At 36.7% G+C, this 25240-nt stretch overlaps 3 protein-coding genes across 3 annotated transcripts; 2 read left to right on the top strand and 1 right to left on the bottom strand.

Moving 5' to 3' along the window:
- Nucleotides 1-2346, bottom strand: LOC149046694 (uncharacterized). The gene has a single exon (XM_089203862.1). The coding sequence runs from the start codon at nt 1581-1583 to the stop codon at nt 840-842; it is 744 nt and encodes a 247-aa protein (XP_089059988.1). The 5' UTR covers nt 1584-2346; the 3' UTR covers nt 1-839.
- A 1061-nt stretch (nt 2347-3407) lies between these two features.
- LOC113680780 (aldehyde dehydrogenase 1A1) lies at nt 3408-14104 on the top strand. The gene is made up of 12 exons (XM_027197827.2): nt 3408-3616; nt 4948-5052; nt 6080-6220; nt 7024-7150; nt 7510-7700; nt 8420-8533; nt 8732-9019; nt 11290-11454; nt 11809-11966; nt 12115-12189; nt 13008-13047; nt 13873-14104. Exons 1-12 carry the CDS (start codon nt 3575-3577, stop codon nt 13903-13905), a joined length of 1479 nt encoding a protein of 492 aa, XP_027053628.2. The 5' UTR covers nt 3408-3574; the 3' UTR covers nt 13906-14104.
- Nucleotides 14105-14917: 813 nt separating this feature from the next.
- LOC113680782 (aldehyde dehydrogenase 1A1) lies at nt 14918-25240 on the top strand. The gene is made up of 12 exons (XM_089203858.1): nt 14918-15052; nt 16022-16126; nt 16891-17031; nt 17723-17849; nt 18593-18783; nt 19710-19823; nt 20376-20666; nt 21617-21781; nt 21942-22099; nt 24209-24283; nt 24819-24858; nt 25054-25240. The coding sequence occupies exons 1-12, from the start codon at nt 15011-15013 to the stop codon at nt 25084-25086; spliced, it is 1482 nt and encodes a 493-aa protein (XP_089059984.1). The 5' UTR covers nt 14918-15010; the 3' UTR covers nt 25087-25240.

Genomic DNA, 25240 nt, shown 5'->3' with positions numbered 1-25240 from the left:
TCTCGGAGTAGAAGAAAATTACGATCTCGTTTCGTTGGTGTAAATGAAATGAAAGAGTGTTTTGGTCTTTGCTTGATCGTTGCTTTTCGGCTCTGTTCAGGATTGTAGCCGCTAGCTCCAGAAACTGCACAAAGGGAGTGAAAGTAAGAAATCGAAAGAAACTGCATGCAGTTAAGAACAAAAACAAAATAAGGTAAGGGTCATTATTTATTGCCTTGGAAGGGTGGGGTAGGGGGGGAAGGGGTAGGGAGGCTCGGAGGATTTTGGTTGAATCACTATAAGATGTACGTGATTCCTCCATAGGGCCCTGTATTTTTTCCTATGATCCCGACTCATTAGGAGTCAATTGGCAATAAATTCTCTATGGTCCTTCCCCCGTTTATACTCTATTGGCGACGACTAATTCCCCCTCCTTTGAGAAACTGCAGTTAAGAACGGAAAAAGAATAAAGAAACGAAAAAAAAAAAAAGTTACAGGACATTTCATCAATTCTTAATTAAAAAACTGACTTTTCTCGATGAGATTGCAGTTGAATCAAAGAATTCACAAACAAGGCAAGGAAAATGATAAACGAATTATATTCTTATGTAAACCCGGCAAATAGTGTTTAGCGAAGGATCCTTCCATCTGTCTGAAGATTGAAAACATGGCTTTTCTTTCAACCGACGTAGGAGCGCTCTCACGTCTTAACCCTGGTATCAATATTTTTCTCAGCCATGACTATTGCGAGATAGTTTGAGAACTGAAGCGAAAAACGCATCTTTTTTGTTTCTTAAGTTTTTTATTTTCTTAAAATAGTTTTTATACATGGCACAATAGAAAATAATCAATTCTTAAGATTAAAAACTAAAACTAATACTATCAGAATACCGTGTCCAGATTGGGGGATACGATCCCGCTGCACGTCGAATTTTAGATTGCTTTTTAGCTGAACATGACCAGACTCCTGGTGGGCACGCGCGCTTGATATCTCTTTCGGTCACGTGACGTTTACTTACTGTCCTTAGCATCTGCTTTGATATTATCATCTTCTTTTTACAAGCCCACATTCCTGGCGGACAATCTTCAGCCTTTCTTGAATCTCTTAAACGAAAAGAGTCCTTGGGCGCCTCGTCCATAATGCCATGCCATGTCTTAATTTTAAATTGCTTTTGAGCTGAACATGACCAGACCCCTGTTGGGCACGTGCGGTTTGTGTCTCTTCTGACCAGGTGACGTTTACTTTGCTTAGATCTTTTGAAAGCTGTCCTTGGCATCTGCTTTGATATCATCATCTTCTTTTTACAAGCCCGCATTCCTGGCGGACAATCTTCGGCCTCTATTGTATTTTCTAAACGTGAAGAGTTCTTGAGTGCCTTGTCCATGATAAGAGGTTTCTTAACGAAGAATGTTTCAACACTAGAGGTATCCCAGGATGCTCTTCCCGCCATTTCTGATCGCCGTTTAGGTAGACCGCTCCAGACTCTCGCAGGACGAAAATCATGCTCAGTTTTTGATACCTTCATGTTCTCACTGATGAGGCCAGCACGGGCCGAGTGAATGGAATAACGCAATAAAATTAGAACAATAACGGAAAAGTTCATTTTTAGGTCAGGTTTCAAGGTCTCAATTGAGAAACTTGTAATGGTTACTTTTTTGTCTTTCGATTGGATTACTTGTGAGTCCACGGATCTCAGACCTTTATATTAACGGGTCACAGCTGAGCCCCGAAACGGAACAGATTTTACACGTTTTGGAAGGGTTATTTTTAATGACTCGGCTAAAAATAGCACAACGCATTAGCATGAAGCATATCTGATCGATAACCTTGATTTTGCCATGTGATGCTCTTTTGGCGAAGGTTAAAAAGATTTCTTTTTAGGTCAACTACCATGTATGATAACCGCTTCTTTGCTTTTAAAAGTTCTCCATGAATTACATCTTGTGTTCAACCCTTTAACTTCCACGGGTGACCAAGACAGAATTTCTCCTTACAATGTCAATACAATATTAACCAGATAAGTGACGAGAATAGAGAAAAATATCAATTTGGGGATAATAAGTCGATCCAATACCAAGTCCTCTGAACTAACATTATAAGAAATGTATGGTTGACAGTAAGGAGAATTACAAATTTGATGTGGGAGTTAAAGGGTTAAACGGTACAAATTTTTTTCCCGTACAATTAGGTGTTTACTTGTCACTATAGACTAGTCTTTCTCAGTGGAGTGCCATTTTCCAGTACACAACCTAAATTTTACGAAATAATGCTGGCCCAATGAAAACATTTGACTTGGAAGTAAATGCTATTATTCGTAGAAAATTTATGTGACCTGAATTTTAACAATTACTATGTATATGAGAGGAGATATGAGGTTACAGGGGGGGTCATCACATAAAAATTAAATCGCGAAGGGGGTCACTTGCTATTTAAATGTCCCGGAGGGGAGGGAAGGGGGGTTATAAAAAGTTAGATCTTTCCAATATATTTTTCCCTCACCCCTCTGTACCTAAATAATGACCGATGCCTTAGCAAGGGACGTTAAAAAACACATGCAGTTCTCCCAAGAGAAGGGAAAGTAGCTCCCATTGTTGTGCTCTAACCTTGTTATTTAACATTCATCTGAAAGATCCTCTTCAGGTATTTACTCCATATAAAGAGGTGGGGAAAGAAATGAAGAAAAGAAGAGGCCTTCCTGCAAGGCCATTTAGAGCGACTGAACTTGGGTCCATATCAGCTATAGCATTGGTTTTTCTCCAGATAAACCACCACTAAAACGAGTGTATTTCAGAAAAGCACGAACAAAATTCTTGGAATTCTTTAGCACTAGTCATGCTTACGACGCCATCTGAAACACTTCTTAAAACCGATGCTGCTGAGGGGAAATCCAAGTTAACATTCGAGCCTTTGTAAACGCACGTGTCAAGATTGCATAGGCCAGATTGTTACACCTGTCTTTTCGTAGTAGAACGTTCAGCTAACTCATTGTTAACGTACCACGTTTTTGTCTATCATTATTAACAAGTGGACACAGCTTTTGATGATCTTTTTTTTTGGTCGTTTGAAACTGACCTCACGTTTCGGATGTCAGCTGTGGTTTGTGAATATGAAAATAAAAAATCCATGGAATGGCAATTATTTAATCGAGAAGACAGTCAAACCAACCATTACAAGGTTGTTAAAAACGTTGCTTTGTCGATACGTTTACCCAATTCGCAAATTACTTTCTGTCCCGTTCGTGGTTTTTCGATCATTTCTGCCACTCTGGTGAGACTATTCTAACGTGTAGCCGTAATTTTCCCAAACAGTTCATATAAGCGATAATGCGATGTTAGGGATTCGTTCAAAGCTGTTTCTCGTTTTTGCAACCTCGTTCCCATGGCCTTTTCCCTTGCTCAAGAAAGGGAAAAGGCCTTGAGAATGAGGTTGTCGTTTTTGTGGACTGTTTACAGATTCGTGTACTTATATGAAGATCCTTTCGCTTTCCAAGGAACCGCTGAGAAATGAGCTACCCGATTTTTTTTTTATAACTTATCAGCTGATAAAATTTCTTTAACAGGTACGAACTAATTTCTAACACCCAAAACGGTCGAAATGCCTCAAGCTGTAAGGAATCCAGAAATTAAGTTCACAAAGGTATGTTAAACCTTTGAAAAAATTTTCATATGAGTGTAGTTTTTGCAAGTAACGGCTTGATCGATCATTCGGTCCAAACGTTCGAATTTCCATGCATACAATCCATGGAACTCAACCTATATAAAATCTGGAAGCTTTATTCTTTATAAACTGATAGGAGAATCTCATATGCATTGGTTTTTGTTTTCTTTACGTTTTGAAAGATAAGGCAAACAGTCGTAGGTAAAAAGTCGCATGAAGTCCTGTCAACCCTCAAAAAATAATTCTCTAATTGGGTCTTGAAATAATTCTTTACTTACATGCTTGTGGGGTATGTCCTTTTTAAGAGCGTAATTCAAATCTGACCAGTCGTATTGTGTTAACATTCAACACCTTGGTATGAATACTCTACCTTCAGACAAGGAAGTTAAACAATAGATTGAAACTGTTAAATTGCGCTGAGAATGTTGTAGATGGAAACTACCGTTTCACAGGTGTTTTGCTTGTATCAGTTTGAAAATAAATTCATATATGCACACAACAGGGATAAAAAAGCATGTTTCCAAGCAAAGGATTTTACTATTTTAACCTTCCCCCCTGTGCAAGGGTCATTTCTCTTTTTATTTTCAAGTCAGGGAAATATAACAGAACCATTTTTGGTCTCATGCACCAGATTCAATATGACTTAAGGTCAAGAATTCACATGTGTGTGCCTATTTTAGTACATCTTTTAAGTCTTTAACTTGCAAGATCTGATTGTTTATTCTCCCCTCTAGTTTTTACACATTTCCTTGTAAATCAATTATAAGAATTTGGTTTTAGATTGAGATAGCATCTTCCTGATAAGTTTGAGTATTCTCATTACCTGTTTGTTGGATGATGTAAGGTTAATGTAGGGAGAAGTTACACATTAATCACCTCAGGGAGTTAAGGGTTAAGAAGAAGGATTCAGGGGTACACCTGCCATACTCTACAGATCATCTGATCACTAAAAATACACCTGAGTTCCAAAATTCCAGGAATGAACTCGAAAAATTAAAACAAGAATAAATTGTTGATTATCACTGAACATGGTTGAAAATTGCTCAAAAAATTCAAGTATGTTACAAACATTATTGACAGCAATATCAAACTGCTAAATTTTTTTACTATGACTGACTGATATGAATTTGAAAGTTGCATATGTAGTAAGTGAACAACATAATTGGGCCTTGAGATTGTGACAAACAGAATAGAATTTGTTTCACACCCATTTATTTAAGGCTGAATTTACTTTAATAAATGTTGTGTGTAATGTTGTTATCTAAAAAGTACCTGACATTTCAATGGCCTTCTTTCTTATATACTGACAGCTTTTTATCAATGATGAATATGTGGACTCAGTCAGCAAGAAAACTTTTGCTACTATTGATCCAGTAACAGAGGAAAAGATATGTGAGGTTGCAGAGGGTGAGAAGGTACTGGAGCATATTGATTCAAAGACATGTATATTCATTTAATTTTTTCTTTATTTTCTTGATGAAAGATACATTTTTGTCAAACATTTTTATGTCTTTTACTTATGATTATACATTTACCTTCTTACTCCCAAGAGCTGGTTACTCCCCCTATCAGCTGATATGCATTTCCTTGTAAATAAGTTTCAAGAATTTGGTGTTAAGTCAAGATAACAACTTCTACCTGATAAGTTTGAGTATTCTCATTACCTGTTTGCCAGATAATGTGAGGGATATTATAGGGAGAAGTTACATAAAGAAAGATGTTATTTTCTGTCTTGTTGCAAGCATGGGACAAAGAAAAAATTCTGAGTCCCCATGAGGAATTGAACCCCAGACCTTCAGATTCCATGCTCTTATGCTCTACCACCGAGCCACAGAGACTCCACAGTGAGCAAGGTCTATTATGAAGTTCATATGACACACATCCTGCATACTGCTAGGGTCAGCAATGTCGATAGTGTAATGTTTGTAGATAGAAATAAGAGAGATGGTAAGTTTTGAGCTTGGTAAAGAAGTAAAGAAAGATGGTTTTTTGTCTTGTCTTGAGTGTGGGACAAAGAAAAAATTCTTAGTCCCCATGAGGAATCAAACCCCAGACCTTCGGATTCCATGCTCCAATGCTTTACCACTGAGCCACAGATGTTAATCAGATGTTAATCACTTCTAATTTGTTGAATAGCAATAATCATGCTAAAAATACACCTGAAAAAGCATTACTCTGCTACTCTGTACTGTTGAGACAATTCAGTTGAGACAATTCATTTGAGATGGGAACGTATTGAAATAGTCATGCAGCAAAACTTTGCTATCCTATCTCTTCTGATCTCTTCATCTCCCAAGATCTGACAAGTAATTATCACTTGATGCTGCTTATGTATAATTCCATATCAGTTAGTCAGGAGAATTTGGATTTTAGTTATGTTACAACCTGTAGCCAATTACTTTGTTGGATGCATTTTAAAGTGAAATATCTTTCTTGCTTCAGGCAGATGTAGACAAAGCAGTCAAGGCAGCCATGGAAGCTTTTAAACTTGGCAGTCCTTGGAGGACTATGGATGCTTCTCAGCGAGGAAAATTGCTGTACAAGGTTGCTGATCTTATAGAGAGAGATCTGGACTATCTAGCTGTGAGTGAAATCATGCTTTATTATAACTTAAGGCAGGCACAACCCAATACTGTATGTTTTTGCTGTGCTTTGAGGCTCCATACCTTTTAAGGTAGATTTCCAGTGTTGCATAAGTTTCCTGTAATAAAACAAGCATAAAGAAGACATGCTTAAGCAATTTCCACTGCCATGTGAAAATCAATGCTACTCACAATACTTTCAATAAGACCTGGCACCTGCCAGAGCTCCGGCAGATATTCTGTTGTGAATTGCCAGGTATACTTTAATTGGAAGCTTTCAGTAAAACTCATGAAGTGCGACCTAAAACACCTCAAGATCTTCGTTAGTTCTTTCAGTCAATTGACTTTTACCTTATAAACTAGTTTTGATAAAAATGATTGATATTGTCTTATCACTGATATATTCCAGCATACATTTCATATATTTCCAGCAAAAAGAAAAGATTCTGATTTTCCAACAACATACTGACTCAAATTTTTTTACACATTATTCTCCGGCAGGTGCTTTACCGAGGTAGCTACTGCCTTCAAATCTTATTGAAAGCACTGTATTCATTGCTTTTTTTGTGCAAATATGCAGGCCCATACAAAAAAGTTGAAGACTGTTCAACTTTACTCTGCACTCTCAGGATTGCAGTGTGTGTAAAATGCATGTGTTTAAATACCCTGAAAAAGATATATCCATTTGATTGTACATAATTCTATGTAACACATGTTCAAAACCATAATGTGGATTACAAAGTATTATTTTGTATTTGTATTTTCCTGTTCTTCTACTGACAAAGTTGTTTCATTCATAATAAGTCCCTGGAAACAAGAAATAGTGGAAAATTATTCACTGATTCAGTAGATGACATGGATCTAACTGTGAAGTGCTTCAGATACTATGCTGGGTGGGCTGATAAGATAACAGGAAAGACCATCTCTTCTGGTGAGTATTTAGTTCTTAGGAGTTGTGTGAATGGAACAGTTTTTCTTGGCTCTTTTTCTTTTAAGTTGACTTCAAACAAACTTGTTTTAAAATATGATTTTACCAAACTGTGGGACCCTCTCTTTTCGAATGCCATTATATGTATTTAGCATCTTGAAGACAGAAAAAGCTGATTAAAAGTCAGTTGTGCTTCCCTATAGAGTAGGTTAAAGCTAAGTCTGATAACCCTATTGGCATGCATAGACTCTGGCAGCAATGTGTGTTTGTGGTATAGTAAGACTCTCATGTAAAAACATAAATATATTTTTTCTGCCACTCTGAAATGACTTCTGGGTAGTAACTTGAACTTTTACGGGCAGATGGTCCTTACTTTGTGTACACCAGACATGAACCTGTGGGTGTGGTTGGAGCTATTGTACCATGGAATTTCCCTCTTAACATGGCTTGCTTGAAGCTTGCTCCCGCTCTGGCTTGTGGCAATGTTGTTGTACTTAAACCAGCTGAGCAAACTCCATTAACAGCACTCTATGTGGGGTCATTGTTTAAAGAGGTGAGCTTCAATCCCCTGCTGTGTAGGTAGAAGCAGTGCATTTTATTTTGAACATTTAAGTTTTAGGAACAACTAGTCTGCTTATAGGTCAACAGCAGCAAAGTTATTCAACTGCCAGGACAGTAACCAACAAGCAAAGCATTCTAATTTTTTGGTACCCTAACTAGAGTGCAAGAGTGACTAGAGACTAATTTCTCCTTAAAGTATCACCACTAAATCAAACATTAGGGTCATGAGAATAAAGGAAATGATCACCAACTGAAGAAGCTCTTGAACCCTTTGACCCCTTAGAGTGACTAGCATCTAATTTCTCCTTACAATATCACCCCTGAATCACACATTAAGGTCATGAGAATAAAGGAAATGATCACCAACTGAAGAAGCTCTTGAACCCTTTGACCCCTTAGAGTGACCAGCATCTTATTTCTCCTTACAGTATCACCACTAAATCAAACATTAAGGTCATGAGAACAGTTGAAATTATTGCCAACTAAAGGAGCTCTGGACAGTTAAACAAATTCTCTTAGTCAGTTATTTGACACAGTACAGAGAACAGTATGGAGAATATTTGCACTTATGTTAAGGTGTAAACAGTTAATGAGATGTGAAAGAAGATGACTTTATCTTCTTACTGTGTTCTTGATTTATCTTTTAGGGTGAATTTTTAAGTCAGTGAACCTCGTGATTGTGATTTTTTGTCTTAACTTGTTTTCTCTGAGGCTGGGTTTCCGCCGGGTGTTGTGAATATCATCTCTGGTTATGGTCCAACAGCAGGAGCGGCCATATCTGAACATATGGAAGTCAACAAAGTTTCATTTACAGGATCAACTGAGGTGTGCAAGCTGCTGATAATTTTTCAACACAAAAATTATATCTTATTATAAATAATGAATAATTATGAAATGATTCTTCTAGTGTTTTAGTTTGTGGCTCCTGTCCTTTATAAAGTTAGTGCATGTAGAAGTGAAATATATATTCAACAGTCCTAACAGCAGGACTGAGCTGTGCATGTAACTTTTGCCTCTCTTTAGGTGGGAAGGATTATACAAGCTGCTGCAGCAAAGTCCAACTTAAAGCGTGTGACACTGGAACTTGGAGGAAAGAGCCCAAATATAGTTTTTGCTGATAGTGATGTGGATTATGCAGTGGAACAGGCACACTCAGCATTGTTCTTTAACCAAGGACAGTGCTGCAGTGCTGGCAGCCGCACTTTTGTGCAAGACACTGTTTATGATGAGTTTGTGAAAAAGAGTGTGGAAAGAGCTAAAAAACGTTCAGTTGGGGATCCATTTGATGATGTGATTGAGCAAGGACCACAGGTGTGTAGGTTTTATAACCTTTTCATCCTTAAGATACAAATGTCAGTTCATCTTAGTGTCTGCCATACATTTCCCATAATTTTACACACGAGATATTGTTTCCAAATCACACAATTTCTTCTAGTTGAGATTTTTCTTTCTTCGTATTGCTGTTGTAGCAAGCAAATCAGTAGATATAAAGAATTTGATTTCTTAACCAATGATCTCTGAAATTCATAAGAAAGTGTACTATAAATAACATTATTGTTTTTTAGAGGGCACGGTAACGAATCTTGCAATCTGATTGGTTCTTTACCCGGTCAGTATTTTCCTATCTCTGCCCACGGGCCACGGTAACGCTTTCGTGAGTCGCCGAGTACATCCCAACTTTCGTTGTCATTTTTCATAAATATACCTCGTTTTCTGGCTGGGCAGTATTTTTAAGCAAACACGTCGGTCACTACCTCAAGCCGATAAATAACTTATGAATCCTCCCTTTTCTCTCTATCAAATCACTTTGGTTGACAGAAAAATATTGGTTTCAGAATGAATTTGTATAAACAATAGTGTCATTACGTTGGTTGACAAGTGGCCTAAAAACCGTCTGCAATTAATTTTAATCGTTCACAAAAAGTACCCAGAAAGTTGAAACGTGAGGTATTTGGTTACAGTTAAACTGAACAATGGAACTTTCATTCATTGAATATCTGAATTTTCTCGAGCAATTTGTTCATAGTAAAAAAAAGCGAGCGAAGTTTTAATTTAAGTTCTACAACAAATATACGCTCCTGGTGAGTCTTTCCAATTCCGTTCAATTTGGACATTTGTACCTTAAATTGCACAACAGAAATTGAAGGAATTAAGAAAAGGCTGCATTAAATTCCCTTGTGTCTCGTTGGAGTGTGCCGTTCGAATTTAGTTTTTGTGAAGGAAAGATCAGAGTTAAACACGCCATTACAGCAAACAAACGAGCAAACTCCCACAACTTCAAAATAAAAAAATGAATTTACTCACAATTACTTTCCTCGCCGTTTACTTAATGAACAGAGGTAAATCTTCGCACATGAATGAATGGTCGATGAGAGTAAATAATACTTTCCGTTAGATCATTAACTGATTTTTAAGAAAACATTGTCGTGACAGTCCTTGCCAAACTAGTTCTGTTGGTTTTCAAATGTTCCTACGATTTTTTTTTCTTGCGCGCTCTCTAATTGACAGGTGTCAGATTGTGACAGATACTTGTAAAAATAATGTTTCAAAGTTTGTTTGGAAGCCTTTTAAATCACCTTTATCGTTACGGAAATGAAAATGTTTCGCTGAGGCATCTCTCTTAAATTTGCATCACCTCTATTTTAACTACCATTTACTCACTCAAAAATTGTTCAGTTTATGGAAGATCTTGCCGTATTTACGGCCATAGGTCATTCGGGTTCTTTCGGAAAGAATTTCGTCAAGTTTAAAAACAATAAATATGTTATTTACCGGCTAAGGGTCGGTCCGTATGGTGAAAAACTGTGACCTCGGTCTTGAAAATGCTGCCCTCGGCCTACAGCCTCGGGCAGTATTTTCAAGACCTCGGTCACAGTTTTTCACCATACGGACCTCCCAGCCGGCAAATAACATATATATAATTTACTATGATAACATAAAGGTAAATGAAATTTAATGAAGAAAGGACAGAAGAATATACCTGATAGTTAGGATATAAACTTGTGCTCATATGTAATACACAAAAAGAACTAATTGGTGCAAAAAACATTTAAACGTGCTTGTGCTATGGGGAGACCTATTAGGAATTTAAGCCTCTTGTTGTACCTGACGATGTATAGATACTCTAGGGAGAAATTCCTTTTTTGTCAGTCCAGGGGATAAAAGTGTTTAGCACAATGCTTGTAAATTTGGTCAGTCATGTGGACTTTAAGTTAATTCTCTTCTTATGTAGATGTACCTTTATACATGCTAATATCAATATGCATATTCTCCATACTGTTATATACATTTCCAATGATACTGACAAGGAGAATTTGTTTAACAATCAAAAGCTTTTTGATTAGGAAGTCATACCCTGTATTCTCATATATCCTTTCTGTTTTATTTAGTATTGATAATCATGAGAGAACTAAGATGCTATTAACTTGAAGAGGTTAAAGGTCGAATGTTATCTTTTATTTTAATCATCTGGAATTTGGCTTTGAAAACATCACAGCTGTACTTGGAATTAATTATCAACACTTAGGTGTACTGTGTTATTCACATTCTGCTATCATTCACTAAAGGTAGGCTTTGTTTAGGTTGATGGAGAACAGTTCAATAAAATCCTTGATCTGATTGAGAGTGGAAAAAAAGAAGGAGCAAAGCTTGAGTGTGGGGGTGCTCGACATGGAGACAAAGGATATTTTATACAACCCACAGTCTTCTCAGATGTTAAAGATCACATGAGGATTGCCAAAGAAGAGGTTGTTAACTTTACAGCACCAACTTGTGGAATGATGAAACTAATTTGGACCTTTAATTAGTGCACTCATGTCCAATTTAAACTTAGCAAAGCTGCATAGTGTAAGGGTTTTCAAAATGAGCATGGATAAAAATAGCAAGTATAGTTAATGTTGTTAATTCCACTTTTTAATAGGCTGGGGTTTGAATTTTATAATTTATAACAGATTATGATGATCAATCTAAGAAAAAGGAAGACTGTAAATGGTTTAGATATGAATCTGCTTAACTAAGATAAATTTTAACCTACAGCAAATCTGGCAAAGGAGAGAAGAGAAATTGTTGACTTATTTGATCAACTGACATTTCCTTTCTAGATATTTGGTCCTGTACAACAGATCATCAAATTCAGTGATATAAATGAAGTTATTGAGAGGGCAAATAAAACCACATATGGTCTGGCTGCAGCAGTGTTTACCAAAGATATAGACAAAGCAACAACAATTTCTCACAGCTTACAAGCTGGAACAGTTTGGTTAGTAAAGATGAATGATTTGTTACCTAAGAATCGACACAAATAATAATAGATCCCCCATTTTATTTCAGAAATACATACTTTAAATGATACTTAATTTATTATTTATTATTTTGTTGTTGTTGTTGTTTTTTTGGTTTCAATTCAGGGTCAACTGCTATGAATGTGGGGCCCCACAAGCTCCTTTTGGAGGCTTCAAAATGTCTGGATTTGGCAGAGAATGGTAATTAGCAGAAGTAATTTAACAAAATATGAGACACAATCTTTGTTTGACCTTTGTGTGATAACAGATGATGAAATTATCCTCACAAATAGAATGCAATAAAATAAAAAGAACCTTTAAAAATTAAAGCTTTAATGGGGTTCAATCTATTGTCTCCCAGACTCCTACTAACTAAGCCACATAACCTCATTATGGGGGTGAGGCAAGTTATAGTAGGTCTTTTGTTCCATATCCAGTAGCATGGTTAGTAAAAGTTCTCAACTGGCATTGAGGTTGGTGGGTAGGTCACCTCGAGTAACCTGCTGCCTAGCTAGATTGGAAAGGGGGTGCCCAGGGTTTCTGAGGACTTTCCCTATGTCCAGCCAGCCTCCAATGGGTGGCAGCTCTCACCAACTCAACCATGGGCCCTCATTTCAGGCACCTTAGATCAGTAAAAGGAAAAATCTAAAGTTGGATGTGGCAGGAAAATGCTTAAAACAACTGCTTCAAACCTCTCAGAACTAAAGACGGAGTTTGGGAGGGAGGGTTCTTCCTAATAATGAGCTAATGGAGGAAGTGCCACTGGATTGAATTTTCACAACTGCTTAATTTGACCATTATGGGTTTGCATTCTCAATAGAGTTAAGATGGGGTCTCTAATTGGCACGGAATAGACTATAAAGTAATAGGGGTTCTGAGCTCCTTCCCCTTGGACTGAATATTAATTTGCTGTATAGTCTTGACCTCACACTGGAGCTTGTGCTTGTGAATGCCTGCTCAGCTGAGTGGTGGTTATTAAATTTGTTAAATTTTTATTTCACTATCTTAAACTTTTGCAGGGGTGAATATGGTCTCCTGCCCTACCTAGAAGTGAAAACGGTGAGCTGCACTATAAAAAAGCAATATCTTAGTAATTTTATAGCAAAAGGGGAAGAATCCTTGGTGGAAAATTCTCTCACTCCCTAGATCTTATCAGTAATTTTCCGTACTATCTGCCATACAATTCTTATGATGGTAGTTCAGAGAATTTGAGAATTAATTATACCCTAATTTTTTATTCTCATAACTTGACAACTTGATATTGTATTGATATGTAAGGAGAAGTTCTGTCATGGTCACTGATGGGAGTTAAAGGGTTAATTTTGAGGGTGGTTGTTAAATAAAGAAAGATGGTACTTAATTGTTTTGTCTTGAGCAAAGAACACAAAAATGTGAATCTAAACTAAAGAATCAAACCGGTCCTTAGAACTGTCTAAATTCCACTCCAATTTATCAAAACCTTTCCCAGGAATTTTTTTAAATGTTTTTTTAAACTATGGTCGAGAGGTTGGTTTAGACGTGACATGAAAAAAGCATGATAGGGTTCTATGTAGCCAAGTGGTGAAGCATTGGACCGTGATGGGGTCAGAGGATTTTGGTTGTGTCACAATAACATTTACCTGATCCCCACATAAGGCTCTGTCTTATTCTTATGATCCCTTCTCATTGGTGGTTGATTTTCTATAGTCCCCCTCTTACCTCTGTCAGTGACAACTGACACCCCCCCCCCCCATCTCCATTTTGCCTCAAAACCATGTGATCCCCCAAAATCCTTCAGACCCTTCCCCCCCTCCCTAACAGATAAATGACTGGTTACTGAAGAATACTTAGGGTAGTTTAGAACCGTGATTATGTTCACCTTGATGTCTTTTTTTTTTCTTATAGGTTACAATGAAAGTACCATCCAAGAATTCATAGCTGCCGTCAGATGGACTCAACAGATGAAAATTAGAAAAATTCTAAATTACTGTGTAAACAAGGAAAAAGAGAATTGGAGTCATAACAGATTTGATCATCATCTGACAGAGGGATCAATTATGCTTAAGAATAGTTTTAAATTATTTTTGTACTTTCCAGAGTCACACCTGATATAATAAAAGATTTATAGTAAGGATAATGTTCTTTTTTTCATTCTGTTTTTTTGCTCTCTCAACTCCGTCTTTCTTTTCATACTTGTTGTTAAACGTGTTATTTGACACTGTTTCCTTTTTCCAACAAATCTTTTGTTGGCGAGTAGACTACTGATGTCGGCAAAATGACCAGTTGCCCCTTGAGCATATTGCCCTTTTCAGATTTCTGCTGTTTGTCACTTTTAAGGGCACGCAAAACCACTATCTGAGCATGCTCAGTCATTTGTACAGAAAGGATGATCTACCTGCGAAAATCTATCCCTTGCATTGTTTGTACTTTCCCTAGTGTATAAATCAAGTAATTGATTAATACATATTTTCTCTAATGTGTTCTCATTGTTCACGGGTATGTTGCGAGAACTCGCATAATGACTAGATCCCAGCTGCCTTCCTCTGTTGGTTAAAGCGCTGTGGAGGGGTTCGGGGGGGTGGGGGAGGGCAGGAAGCGGGAGAACGGGGGCGGGAAGCGGGAGCAGAATTATAGAAGGCGGTAGTTTGTTGTTTATTACTGGGTATTATTCAATCAAAAATACTTATCTTACCGCATTTTCGGTTCCAGATTTTACATTTTGTGATAGCATATTAAGGTATAACTTTTTTGATAAAGCACAAAAAAAAACCATACTTAAAAAGGTTTGAATTTTGGAAGTCTCAAGTTTTCCATTTCTCCACTTTTGCTTCCTTTAACAGATTCCTAAGAACGTTTTAATATTTTTCGCATTTTTTGCATGACGTACAGCCGTTTCCTTTAAAATTTTGCGCGGGAAACTTACCCATCAGCTGGCCGAAAGTGATCACCGTGCGCATGCCCGTCGTTACGTCTAACTGCAACTTAACGCTTAACCTGAGGAAGCGTCTGCGAGAGCTCGCTGGATACTTTAGCGAGAAGAAAGATGCCTAAACCCATAAGGAATCCAGAAATCAAGTTCAAAAAGGTAGATCAGAGCATAAGTGAGGTTTTTGCGCCGATATATCGTTAAAGATTTTGTCGTCTCAAAACCTGGAAAACATCAAAAAATTATCTTGCAAAGATTTAACTTATGCCAACCTTTCTCCGTATGAGAATAAATATCTAAGATTTGCGGTGGCGAGAAAGATATGCATCTTACTACTTTATCTCGTACTTTTAGGAGTGATGACTCCTCAAAGACATTTTCAAGACCATATTCAAATAGCAATTACAGTAGCATGCAAATAGCGTTTTTCCTAGGTCAATAAGCAGTGGAAGAAGTTTCCACGTGGTTAACAGTCAACAATTTGTTGACATCGAAGACAATTTTGAATTTTAGACCGCACTACCTAAGTACCCTAATGAAATAGGCGATTGTTTTGATTTATTCAATAATTCATGCACAACCCTTTACCTCCCAAGATCTCACTAGCAATTCTCCTCACTGTCTGCCATATAATTCTCGTGATATTAGTATGGAGAATTTGGTATTGGATCAACTAATTATCCCTTAATTAAGATTGTTCTTTATTCTCATCACGTGTCTGCTTGGTATTGTATCAAAATTGTAAGGAGAAATTCTGTCTTGGTCACTCATGGGAGTTAAAGGATTAAGAATGTCAAGGAGAATCTTTTGGACACTGTTTTCTAAAGTGTTCAGGAAAAATTTATTTTAAAATTCAGTTTTGAAGGGCATTGAAAGAACCTTGAGAGTTTGTTTTGAGTTTTATGATTTACAAGCGAGTACTACGTATTTTGAGTTGGGATTTTTTTTAGTGGGGGAGAGAGGGGATGTCAAGGTGGGGAATGGTAGGGTTAGGGGGTATGGATGTGTTGAATATGTTTGAGCAAAGGCTAAATAAGAAAACATAGAAAAGTTTATTTTGGAAATGATTATCATTTTCATGGGGTGGTAGTGTAATTGACTAGATACTTTGTTTTGTTTTTCTTACAGCTTTTTATCAATAATGAGTATGTGGACTCAGTCAGTGGGAAAACCTTTCCGACTCTCAATCCAGTGACAGAGGAAAAGATATGTGAGGTGGCTGAGGGTGACAAAGTAAGCTTATAAGCATACAGATGTTGCTATAAGTTCCTTAGAAAACCATGCTGGAGGCAGAATTGAAGCAAGTCTCAAATAGATCCCTTTTTACGGAATGCATGGCTTGCTGAATTGATAGGAGAAATCAAATTATGTGTCCTAATTGGCTAAGAGAGTGGGCAAAACTGCCAACTTTGATCCTGTAAAATTGAAAATGTGCTTATTGCTAGTTTGCATTCTCCACAACTTCATTTTTTTTCTAAACATCTATATTTTTTATACACTATTATTGCACTCAGTCTGATACTTTAAATTACATTACTGTACATTACATTGAGTTATTATGTTATATGCTACTTGATTACACTATAATTATACTTAGTCTAATTAAATCTACTTACATTGTATCACTAATGCCACTTATGGTTACAATTTTTACCTTATCTTGCAAACAGGTGACAAGATTATAAATATTTTCAGCTAAGGGTGTTATCTCCAGTTGATATAACACCAAATCCTCTTGAATTCTGTACTAGGAAATGTTCAGCCTTAAGAGGAAATTAAGAATCCATAACTTTGGAGCTAAGGAACAAGCTCAACTTTACTAATATATAATTGAATGTTTTATTTTACATTGAAATCTTTTTTCATTGCCCTGAATCTGGGATTCAAATGAAAAGTGACATGAGTATGGAATCTAATTTTCATAATAGATTCTTGGGTTACATCTTGTATTTCAAGGTGTACAGTGGGTATATCCTTGCCATATGTAACTGTTTCAGGCTGATATTGATAAAGCAGTCAAAGCTGCCACTGAAGCTTTTAAATTGGGCAGTCCTTGGAGGATCATGGATGCTTCCAAGAGAGACCAACTCTTATACAAAATGGCAGACCTCATTGAGAGAGACTTGGACTATCTTGCTGTAAGTAACATAATATCGCTGAGCAGCATCTGTCATTGTGATACATGAATAGTCTTTTTTTATAAATTAAGCCTTCTTTACCCCTAAGAGTACTTAACCTCTAATTTATCCTTACACAGTCAGCTCTGAATTAAACATTTAGATCATGAGAATGAAGGAAATGATCACCTTAGAACTAAAGAAGTACTTTATTGTTAAACAAATCCTCCTTGCCAGGACTGTAGGAAATGTGTGGTGAACAGTATGGAGAATATATGTATTGATGTTAGAATGTAAAGGCTCAAGGGGTTGTATCCATGAGCATTGGAGCCTAGCTCAGTTTCAATAGAGTGAGCCAACTGAGAGTACAGTTACACTTATCTTTGATTGAATGCTTATTTGTTACCAAGAAACTATCACCCAGTATTTTTCAACTTTCCCTCGGAGTTTGTTGGTAGTCATTTACACCCTTTGGTGGAGAGAGGCACTCAGATAATTTAGTTATTACTCATTTGTGAGGGATTTACTACTAAGTAGTCTTATGGTGGATATCTTATCCTGTGAAGCATTAATTCCTGTCCCTTTAAGATTTGACAGAGATAATAAGACTACATTGTACAGTATGATTGGATGACTGGATGTCACTTTTCAGTAATTTGTTTAAAATTGAAATGACTGATGCATTTTGAATTTTTTATTCATTCATTTATAGTCCCTGGAGACAATTGACAGTGGAAAATTATTTGCCGATTCAGTAGATGACATGGAATTTACTGTAAAATGCTTCAGATACTATGCTGGATGGGCTGATAAGATAACAGGAAAGACTATATCTTCTGGTTAGTGAGTAGGTGGAAAAAACTATTAAAACTATATATGATAAATTTTGCTTCCTAACTTGTATGCCCTTGTTTTAGTATAGCATGCTACTGCAAAGCCATAAATACTACCCTTTACGGCTACCATTCAGACAAGAATATTATTATATATACGGTGCAATCTTTTTACCCTCTAAAACTTAGTAGGTCTCTCTCATCAAAGCTATAAACATTTCCATATTGATAAGTTATGGTACATGTAATTTGATGTTACATCTAGGTAATACTTTAGGGCCAGCTGATAAATTTGTGCAATTACCTGAGTTTTTTGGTGAAGGTGTTTGAATAGTCCAGTTTACAGTTGCATGCTTGGTTGCCAAGCCTTTGAACAGAAGTGAGGCTAAGGGTGACCTTGTCATGATACAAACCTTGCTGCCTTTCAAATGTAAATTAGTTTGTTATAATACTAAATAGGTACTGGTCTATATCACAAGAAGGTCATCTTCAACCTCACTCCAAATCAAAGGCTTGGAAAGTAAGTACACAACTGTAAAATGGCCCTGTTGTGAGAAGAACATTCTGTAAGTGAAGAGTATAGTGTAACATGTTGGTACCTTTTGAATTAAATTTGTCAGTGATAAAAAGCAGTTAGTAGCAGTGAATACCTTACTGCATTGGGACATGTAAGCAAGTAGTTACAGTGTTGCAGACAAGTGAAACCAGCCTCATCCATTGGCTTCATTTATTTTTTCCTATATATGCAGATGATCCTTACTTTGTGTACACCAGACATGAACCTGTGGGTGTGGTTGGAGCTATTGTACCATGGAATTTCCCTCTTAATATAGCATGTTTAAAGCTTTCTGCAGCTCTGGCTTGTGGCAATGTTGTAATAGTTAAACCAGCTGAACAGACTCCCTTAACAGCGCTGTATGTGGGTTCCTTGTTTAAAGAGGTAAGTTTAAGAGGGTATGTAGTAGATTGTTTACAGCAGACAGCAACTATTGGTAAGGCTTGATTCCTACAAGCCACACCACTATCATAATAATGATTATGGATATGATCATAGTCAGAAGATTGTGTTGATCAACCCTTTGCCCCCTAAATATGGTTTTCACATTCTTCATACTGTTCTCCTTACATTTCATGTGTTACTGACTAGGAGAATTTGTTTGACAATCAGTAGTTTCATAACCTGGTGATCATTTTCTTTATTGGATTTAAGGGTGATACTGTAAAGAGAAAGGAGAAGCCAGACACTTAAGGGATAATTTGGGTCAACAGTGTTCATTCAGAGGGAACATAAGCAGGGCTTGTAAAAACTCTTTTACCCATGTAGGAGCCATCATAGAAAATCGTGAGGTGCAATTTACTGGGAGGAACTAGAGAGTTCATCAGACAGAGGATAATGCACAAACTTATGTCTTTGTCATTGTGCATATGTTTGCTAGATTTTGTGTTCCCACAATAAACTAAGTTGGGTTTACTTAATAATAGTGAACATGCAATCACTAACAAAAGAAATGCTTTGATCATACCTAGCCATATTCCCAAATTTTACAACAGCATGTCTGACTTAAACCTTCTTCTGAAAATTGCTTTGTTTTACAAGAATAGAATAACTTGTTGATACCTAAAGTTGTGCCAGTTGGCAGCTGGTGAACATTTTGATGTGTGTCATGCAAAAAATATTTGAAGGCTTATAAACTCAAGATAGCCTCTATTTGGCAAAAAAAAAAATAGATGCTTGTAAATTTGTCCTTGCTTGGACATAACTAGACAAGTATTTTCTTTGCCTCTTAAGACAGATGATGTTGGCAGAAAATATCTACAATATTTATATTTTCAATTGACGCTATTTGATTTTCAACACTATTTTAGGCAGGATTTCCTCCTGGTGTTGTGAATATCATCTCTGGTTATGGTCCAACAGCAGGAGCAGCAATTTCTGAACACATGGACATCAACAAAGTTTCATTCACAGGATCAACAGAGGTAATCAAGAGTTGCATGTTCTGATGGTTTTCCAGACATCCCTCAAAATGGGGTAAAATCTGTACAATCCATAAACCTGTTTGAATGCCGAAGGAACAATACAAGTGCAATTTGACTCAAAAATTCCCAAAACCATGTTATTTCTGTATGCGCAACCAAACATACTATGTTTTTTAAAATTTAAATTGTTCAAATTAACTAAAGAGTGTGCGCCTGCAATTGAACAATAAAAATGAAACAAAGTCTGTAATTGTGTGTGCACCAGGGTATAAGTGCCAACTGATTTCTTTTAAAGTTTATCATCAATTCCATAAATGCAGGAAAGGTCACAACAATACATTTAAAAAAATTTGAAAAACAATCAGGATGATCAGAACCATTTTAAACATTAACTTAAAGTTATTTCCGTAGTGAACCCTGGAGTTATTGTCTTTATTACCTCTGGCCTTGTGAATGTGATATTGTCAGCTTGACCTCACCATGATTGTTAAGTAACATCTAATTATTTACTTTGCACACCACTAAATCTTTTCCTTCCTTTTTTTAATCAAGGTTGGAAGGTTAATACAAGCAGCTGCTGCAAACTCCAATTTAAAGCGTGTAACACTGGAACTTGGGGGAAAGAGTCCAAATATAGTTTTTGCTGATACTGAAAGTATTGATGTTGCAGTGGAGCAGGCACACTCTGCACTGTTCTTTAACCAAGGACAGTGCTGCAGTGCTGGCAGTCGCACTTTTGTGCAAGACACCATTTATGATGAGTTTGTAAAAAAGAGTGTGGAAAGAGCTCAAAACCGCACAGTTGGTGATCCTTTTGATGATGAAATCCAACAAGGACCACAGGTGTGGGATTACTTCTTCTTTTGACGTACTTGTTAGATGGTGTCACTTCTGTGATACTCATACAGCTCTTTTAAAAAGGACATCATTGCTTCTTGGGAATTACCCCTCCCCAGTTCATACAAGGAGGTGGAAGGAATATCCAAGGAACAAAGCTGTTATGTGTCTGCAATGCTGCAAGTTCAATTTCATCTGTGATAGGCTTGTAGTTCTTTTAAAACAGACATCATTGCTACTTGGTAATTATCCCTCCCCAGCCCATACAAAGAGATCATTGTTCTGGGGGCTGGGTTGAAGGAACATCCAAGGAACAAAGCTGTTATGTGTCTGCAATGCTCCAAGTTCAATTTCTTAATTGTCAGTGTTTGGAGACCTAAAATACTCTAATTAGAAAATGGCTGCCTTATAAAGAATTCGAATTTGGTAGCCAATGGAAAAAAGTAGGATACTTAGGGGAAAGTCATATTACAAGTTTCAAAGCTGACTATCCTGCGTGTCTTTAAAAAGAATTGTCCAGAAGAAATGGCTGCCCAAACTATTGAAATATCTTGATAGCACTGGAGGTGCATGTGACTTGTGGAAGTTTGTTTCTTGGAATGTTTCAAGGACTGAAGAATCCCAACTCCAGATATTGATAACACAACCAAGTGTCTAATTCAGGGAGATATCTTTTCAAGAGAGGGGTGTCTTTGTTTTTTTGCATAAGCTTATGTACTGGAAATAGAAATTATTCCAAAATGTTATCCATTCTTTTATGGAAATCTCAGCCTTGCAGCTGGTCCCTTCCTCACTATTAACTATTCACAAAATGGCCAAAAAGAAGCAAATATTATTAATAAATATCCCATTTATTTATTTTCTTGAATATAGTGCAAATTTATTACCAACAGGCAAAATGGCATTTTGTTAGGTAGGAATTTTAGTATACACAAAATTATATTATTCCATTTTAGATTGATAAAGAACAGTTTGATAAAATCCTTGATCTGATTGCAAGTGGAAAAAAGGAAGGAGCAAAGCTTGAGTGTGGAGGTGCTCGACATGGAGACAAAGGATATTTTATACAACCTACAGTCTTCTCAGATGTTAAAGATCACATGAGGATTGCCAAAGAAGAGGTATTTATTCAATACTACTTTCATATTATATTCCATCTTTGACTAAATTAGAAATTATGTTGTGATAATCTTGGTTTCCAACAATGCAAGTTTTGTCAATTTAAGTTGAAGTGAATTTGACATTTAATGTAGCTTTAATTGTGTACTATTGGTATCTTAGATATTTGGTCCAGTACAGCAGATCATCAAATTCAGTGATGTAAATGAGGTAATTGAAAGGGCAAACAACACAACCTATGGCCTGGCTGCTGCTGTATTTACCAAAGATATAGACAAAGCAACAACACTTTCTCACAGCTTACAAGCTGGAACAGTTTGGTGAGGAAATGAAATGTTATGGTTGTACATGTATTTTACGACAATTAATGTATCTTGTAGATGTGTTAAATTTGTTTTTGTTGGGTGTCAATAATGGTAGTAATGGTTAATAATGTATTATACCACATGTTTCTTGTCTGATTATGGTGCTCTGTAATTTATTACACTTGATTTTGGCCATAGATCGTGGTTCAGATTCCAAGGGGAATTACTTAATTAGCCCCAGGCCTTCATGCTGTGTTGGATAGCAGTTGACTGACATTTGGTTGACATATAATCACTTTATTTTGTATGTTCAATGTTTCCAGTTTCTTCTTATAACCCTTGTGCATTTGGTTGGTGTTTTTATTTTTTTAGCACCCAGTCCTCCCCCTCACTCCTTCCCTTCTTTTACAATGAACCTTGTTCTGACCTCTCTCTAAACCTTTCCTTGAACTTTCACGAGCTCCTTGTTTCCTCATTTAAGATGCCAGTTCCAATAGATTCACTGTCTTGTTTGTTTTTTGTGTTGTGCAAGATTGGTATAGTGAGGGAGCATGGGTAAAACTTTATGTACAACACATACTTGTCTATGTTTTGGAAAGATTTGTTTGGTTCAGGAGTTTGGTTGAACGAGAACCTTGTTTCATTAGCAGTAACTTAACCAGATGAGTACACAGTTGTGGTTTGCTTGATATCAACTCATGTACAGTGTACAATGGTTGACCCCTTCAACCCCAACATCAATATATATATTCTGCACACAGTTATTCATACATTTCCTAAGGTGCTGACAAGGAGAACTTGTTTAACAATCAGCAGCTTCTTTAGTTAGTGATATAACTTTTTCTTTATTCTCATGACCTTAATGTTTGATTCAGGGATGATACTGTAAGGAGAAATTAGATGCTAGTTACTCTAAGGGGTCAAAGGGTTCAAGAGCTTCTTCAGTTGGTGATCATTTCCTTTATTCTCCCGACCTTAATGTTTGACTCAGGGTGATATTGTAAGGAGAAATAAGATGTTAGTCACTCTAAGGGGTCAAAGGGTTCAAGAGCTTCTTCAGTTGGTGATCATTTCCTTTATTCTCATGACTTAATGTTTGACTCAGGCTGATATTGTAAGGAGAAATAAGATGCTAGTCACTCTAAGGGGTCAAAGGGTTCAAGAGCTTCTTCAGTTGGTGATCATTTCCTTTATTCTCATGACTTAATGTTTGACTCAGGGTGATATTGTAAGGAGAAATAAGATGCTAGTCACTCTAAGGGGTCAAAGGGTTCAAGAGCTTCTTCAGTTGGTGATCATTTCCTTTATTCTCCCGACCTTAATGTTTGACTCAGGGTGATATTGTAAGGAGAAATTAGATGCTGGTCACTCTTAGAGGTCAAAGGGTTCAAGAGCTTCTTCAGTTGGTGATCATTTCCTTTATTCTCATGACCTTAATGTTTGATTCAAGGGTGATATTGTAAGGAGAAATAAGATGTTAGTCACTCTAAGGGGTCAAAGGGTTCAAGAGCTTCTTCAGTTGGTGATCATTTCCTTTATTCTCATGACTTAATGTTTGACTCAGGCTGATATTGTAAGGAGAAATAAGATGTTAGTCACTCCAAGGGGTTAAAGGGTTCAAGAGCTTCTTCAGTTGGTGATCATTTCCTTTATTCTCATGACTTAATGTTTGACTCAGGGTGATATTGTAAGGAGAAATAAGATGTTAGTCACTCTAAGGGGTCAAAGGGTTCAAGAGCTTCTTCAGTTGGTGATCATTTCCTTTATTCTCCCGACCTTAATGTTTGACTCAGGGTGATATTGTAAGGAGAAATTAGATGCTAGTCACTCTAAGGGGTCAAAGGGTTCAAGAGCTTCTTCAGTTGGTGATCATTTCCTTTATTCTCCCGACCTTAATGTTTGACTCAGGGTGATATTGTAAGGAGAAATTAGATGCTAGTCACTCTAAGTGGTCAAAGGGTTCAAGAGCTTCTTCAGTTGGTGGTCATTCCCTTTATTCTCATAACCTTAATGTTTGACTCAGGGTGATATTGTAAGGAGAAATAAGATGCTAGTCACTCTAAGGGGTCAAAGCAGTAAAAAGGTTTGTTTCCATGAACTTCTGATATATATATATTTTTTCAGGGTCAACTGTTATGATTGTGGGGGGCCTCAAGCCCCCTTTGGAGGATTCAAGATGTCTGGCTTTGGCCGAGAATGGTAATTACAATCTTTGCTTATGTAGACGCAACTCTGACTAGAAGTAAAATATCTCCTCAACATCAAGCTGAAGCTTTTCCTTAAAATCTGTTCAGAGCTTATAATTAGGAATTGTGGATCAAAAGTATTTTGAAGTGCAATTGCACCACCAGAATCAACCAATATGTACACTGAGCAGGGAAGTTAATAATGATATATTTTAATCACTTCTTGTACTCTCAGAGATTAATTAAGTTTAGGTATTTGTGGAGTTCTTCGAAGAATGGTTTATACATTTGTCTTTAACGCCATTTGTTGCTGACTTAATTGTAATTTAAAGTTCATTTACTTGTTATGAATATAATTATACAAGGAATGGAGTCACTTTTGATGCAAGCTTGACTTCTCCCTTTGTTCCACCCCCCTAAAAATAAGCACAAGTAAGGAGAATCTAGCAGTCAATCTGAAGTTGTTGTAAAAGGCTCCTCTCCATGTAACCATTCATTTAATAACATTGTTCCACCATGACCTGTGTGTGTGTGTGTTTCTTTTTCAGGGGTGAATATGGTCTCTTACCCTTCTTGGAAGTGAAAACAGTAAGTATTGGTTGCTATTTTTTCCAATGAACCTTTTGATTGTGAGTCACTCAACAGAGGCTGGTGACTCAGAGATACTTTTCTTTGTATGTGTAAGTTGACACTTCTTAACCTTTCCATATACTGTATGAGAGATTGGAAAACATTAAAAAATTTCACTTTACTGTGTTTACTTATTGCTCTTTTCCTGTGTAGGTTACCATGAAGGTCCCTTCAAAGAACTCTTAAATGATACAAGGAAATGTGAATCCACAGACAACAGATTGTAGTTTTACAGCCGGTATGTACTGGCAGTTTGGTTCTTAAGGGTGTTTAAAAATCTTAGGAAATTAGGACCTTTGCAATGTTAAAATGAAAATAATAAATTATTTGTAGAATTTCA

This window comes from Pocillopora damicornis, chromosome 4 (assembly GCF_964200805.1).
Source record: "Pocillopora damicornis chromosome 4, jaPocDami1.2, whole genome shotgun sequence".
Classification (NCBI taxonomy): Eukaryota; Metazoa; Cnidaria; class Anthozoa; order Scleractinia; family Pocilloporidae; genus Pocillopora; species Pocillopora damicornis.
The sequence above is the reverse complement of the archived record's forward strand: the minus strand, read 5'-3'. Positions and strand labels throughout refer to the sequence as shown.